Source organism: Fonticula alba, assembly GCF_000388065.1.
Source record: "Fonticula alba strain ATCC 38817 unplaced genomic scaffold supercont2.5, whole genome shotgun sequence".
NCBI lineage: Eukaryota > Rotosphaerida > Fonticulaceae > Fonticula > Fonticula alba.
Window position 1 is genome coordinate 428,648 of NW_009242975.1, and position 4,369 is coordinate 433,016.

General features: G+C 71.3%; 1 protein-coding gene across 1 annotated transcript in view; it reads right to left on the reverse strand.

Moving 5' to 3' along the window:
- H696_03297 (hypothetical protein) overlaps positions 1-3,174 on the reverse strand; it is a gene marked incomplete at its 5' end in the record, with an annotated part of 10,695 nt that extends 7,521 nt beyond the window's left edge. The window contains 3 exons of the mRNA XM_009497156.1: positions 197-264; positions 430-2,000; positions 2,110-3,174. Of these exons, the coding sequence (XP_009495431.1) occupies positions 197-264; positions 430-2,000; positions 2,110-3,174 (2,704 nt within the window). The remainder of the gene's footprint in view (positions 1-196; positions 265-429; positions 2,001-2,109) is intronic.
- Between the last annotated feature and the right edge of the window lie 1,195 nt (positions 3,175-4,369).

A 4,369-nucleotide genomic window follows, 5' to 3' on the forward strand; every position in this document is an offset into this window, starting at 1 on the left:
GAAAAGAAGAAGAAGAGGAAAAGAAGAAGAAGAGGAAAAGAAGAAGAAGAGGAAAAGAAGAAGAAGAGGAAAAGAAGAAGAAGAGGAAAAGAAGAGAAGGAGGGAAAGAAGAAAAAGAGGAAAAGAAGAGAAGGAGGGAAAGAGAGGAGAAGGGGCACAGGACGCCGGAAGGAGGGGCGAAGCCGACTCAACGCACGAGACATTGACACCCAGTGGCCGGTCTGCTCATCGAAGGACCACACCCGCGGCATGCCCTCGGTCGGGCTGAGAAGGAGGCCCAGGAGGCCAGCCAGTAGCAGGTACAGCGGGCAGCGGGAGGAGAACAAAAGCCCGCGGGAGGGGAATGCCAACACAGGGGGACGGAAACGTCAGTAAACAAAAGCCCAGTGCCAAGGTACGCCGCCAGCGCTGACCGGAAGGAATGCGCACCCGGTCAACAGGCGCCGGCCGTCACTGGAGAACTCCAACGAAGTAACCGGCCCCTCGTGGCCAACAAGACGGACCCCACACCGGGGCCACAAATACTGCATGTTGATGGCAATGTCTCGGACCCCGGAGGCAGGCCCCAGCTCCGGCAGCGGTGGCCAGGGGGCGCCCCCGCCGACGGTCATATGCAGCTGGTGTGCCGCAGCCAGGGCGGCCGCGCGAACAGGCCGCGCCGTGGGCACCGAGCTCGCATGGGACCCGGCCGTGGTCGGCGACTCGCCGAGCATCCCTCGCAGGGGCCCTCCCGGCGAGAGGGACTTCCGCCCGGGGGTCGGGGTCATGGGGCTGCCCGGGGTGGCGACCCCGGCGGACCCGGCCGCCATTGCCGCCGTCGGCAGGCACGCTGACGAGGAACCGGGCGACGAGGAGAAGCCCGCCGGGGAGGAGGGCCCCGGCGAAGAGGACGACGACGACGACGACAAGGAGGATGACGAGAAGAAGGAGAGGGAGGACGAGGTGGAGGAAAGGCAGGACCCCGGTGCGGAGGAGGGAGTGGCCAGCGTGGCGGTGAAGGTGGCCACGGCGGTCCCTGGAGGACCGGACGCGGCCGCGGCCGCGGCCTCCGCAGTGCCCCCCTCGGCCATGGAGCCCGATGGCTTGACACCGGCGGCCAGCTGCTCGGCCTCGGCCTGGTAGGCGTCCAGCAGATCGGCCGAGAGCGACCAATCGTCCGGGTCGCCGGGGTGCTCCGTGCTACGCAGGAGATCCGCGAAGTACGACCCACTGACCGCCAGCGGGTCGGTGATGCCGGACAAGTTGGTCGGGCCCGGGCTGGCACGCGCCCCGGGCCCCGGGCCGGGCGACCCGCGATCGCTCGCCAGGCAGCCGGCCACCGGCGACCCGGGAGGACCGGGCGAGCCGGCACGCGCCGCGGCCGGGGACGGCGATGCCAGGGCATTGGTCCCGGTGCCGGCCTCCGGCGCCAGCAACACCGGCAGCGTGGAGTAAAGCCGCACCGAGCCATCCGAGTAGCCGACCGCAATGCGGGTGCCTCCGGGCGACAGCCGGACAAAGTGCAATGACACATCCGGCGCCAGGATCGATGGTGGCCCGGCCTCGTCGGCCAGATCGACCATCGGGGTGGCGCTGGAGGAGGAGGAGGTGGTGGTGGTGGCGCTGGAGGCGGCAGCAGCGCCATGAGGCCCGGTAGGGCTGGCAGCCCCGGCGGCCGACCCGGAGGCACCCCCGGGGAGGGGCCGACCGGTCGGCGAGATGCGGTGCGGCCCGGCCCCGGGGTACGTCGGGCGGAAGAGGGCCGGCGCGCCGAGGACCTCCTCGCCCCCGGGGGCCAGAGTCCACAGGAGACAGGCGCCATCCTTGGACGAAGTGAGCAGATGCATCGGGGCGCCCGGCAGCGAGGGCAGGAAGCTGATGGACACCATGGAGCTGGTGTGCCCGCGAAGGACACACAGCGGCCGCCCGGTGCGCAGGTCCCACAGGCGGACCGTCATGTCGAGCGAGCAGCTGGCCAGCACGGTGTTGTCGGCATTCATGACGAGCTCCACGATTTCACCCTGTGAAGGTGGGCCGGGGGGTCAGCGAGGGGTGACGCCCGGGCGGCGGGGGAGGAGAGGGGGGAGGGGGGGGGGGGGGGGGGGGGGCCGGCGAAGGGGCACAACGCACCGTGTGACCGCGCAGGGTCATGATGAGGCGCAAATCGGCCAACGACCAAATCTTGATCAGGTAATCATCGGAGCCGGAGATGATGCGCTGGCTGACCCGGTCAAAGAGAACGCAATAGACCGCGCTCAGGTGGCCGCATGTGCTGGCCAGGTAGCGGAAGCGCCGCCCGGTGACACGAGCCGCGGGGCTGGCATCGGTGGAGGCCGGGTCGCCGGCCAGCCGGCGCGCCCCGACGCTGGCCCCGCCGCCGGCTCCGGCCAGGTGGAAAAATTGCCCATCCACGCCGACCGCCATCCGAGCCAGCGCAGGGACCCAGGCAGCGGCATTGCCCCGGAAGGGAGGCAGGCCGGCCCCGGGGAAATGCCCCGGCCCGGGGCTCTCACGCCGACGCAGCAGCAGGTCCCGCGCGTGATCCGACAAACCCGGGCCGGGAGGCCGCCCCCGCCCCCGCCCCCGCCGCCGCCGCGCGAGGAAGGTGGAGGTGGCCTTGCCGGCGGCGCTCGGGGACAGGTCCGACCCGGCCACCGTGGACAGGCCGAGGATCGAATCCCCCCGGCGCCGGTAGTCGGCCAGCAGGCGGTGCGACATGTGCTGGAGAAAGCGCCAGCCGGCCGCCGCCGGAGGGGCGGCCCTCTTGGCTGGCGACAGCCTCGCATCGGCCCGGTCAAAGTGAGCCAACACCGCCCGGCGCCCGGCATGGAGTTCGTCATCTTGCCGGGCGTCGGTGCTGGCCTCCCCGTCGGAGGGATCATCGGCCGGGCCGCCAGGACCATCGTCATCGCTGCTGTCGGTCCCCTCCTCGCCGAGGGCCACGATCGGCGGGACCGCCAGCAGGGGACGAATGTCCAGCGGAAAGGCCGCCGGAGGGGTGCCCCCGGCCGGGGCACTGTGCAAATCGGAGGAGGCTGACCGGATGGCGGCCGAGCTCCCTCCCTCGGCTGGCCGGCTGAGCGGCCGCGGCACCGGCCGAGGGAGAGAGTCATACCACAGTCGCCGCGAGGGGGCCGCCTGCGAGGTGCCGAGCGGCAACTGCACTGCCGCGGCGTCGGGCTGTGGGACCTGCATGTCCAATGTGATGGTGGGGGGAAGGGGGGGGGGGGGGATAAGAGGAAAAGAGAGGGAAGGAGGGGGAGGGGGGGGGGGGCAAGGTGGCCCGATCGGCCCTTATCACTGGCCCAGGGGAATGCGCGGCCGGGGCGGGGGACTGGAGGCGGGTCGGCTGTTCACCGGACCCAGCCGTGGGAGGAGAAAGGGAAGGGGAGGGGGAAACTGAGTCGCAGGGTGCGCTCTCAGCAGGGGAGACAGGGCTGACAAATCGCGCCCGTCCTGGAAGGGGGGAAACTGGAGGGGGGGGGGGGCGGGGAGGGGGGGGGGGGGGGGGGGGGGGGGGGGGGGGGGGGGGGGGGGAAGGGGTTGAGGTGGGGTGCCGGCGGGGCGCGCGGCGTCCCGAGATGCTGAGAACTAACTCTTGACCCGGCGGGCGATCCCGGCCACTCTGTCGGAGATGATCGATCACCGCACCCCGTGCGGCGCTCTCTAGGACTTCGGGTCTCCTCCAGGGGGGTGGGGGGGGGGCGCAGAGTGACCCGGGGAAGGGGCGGCAGAAACTAACGCCGGCCCGGATACGCCCGCGCTCGTACACCCACGTACACCTGTTTGTGCCGGGGGGGCCCCCCCCCCAGGGTGGGCTTGTGCCCGATCCCCCAGGTGAAGTCCAGACCGGCCGTTGGGACCAGCCGCAGCTCGTTTTTCGCCCAGCCCCCCCCCCCCTGCCCCGCGGTCCGGGACATTCGGAAAAGTAACGGGGCGCCTTTGCGCGAGCGTCCCGGCGCGCGCGCGCGCGCGCCCGCCCGCCCGCCCGCCCGCCCGCCCGGACAAGGAGCCGGCCGCCCGGGCCCGAACAAGGTCGGAAATAACGCCCAATTGCCTGGGCTGGGCAGGACCTGGCGGAATTTAGAATAGGCCTTTTTTATTTTTCCATTTCACGCACCCCGCCGGTTCTCCACCAGCCGGAGCCAGGAGACAGGGAGCAAATCGGGGCGAGAGGGGCGGACCGTGCGCCATTTGGACATGATGTCCTTGAAGGCGGTCGGATCGTTGGCAGCTGGCGCCCGGAGCTTGGTGCAGCCCGGGCGCCGAGTCACGCGCTGTTTCCTCCTCCCACTCGCCGCCGCTGCCGTTGCCGCTGCCACCGCCGCCGCCGCCCCCTGGTACGGCCTGCTCGCGGCGCGGCGCGGCGCAGCGGGGCCATTCCCCGGGG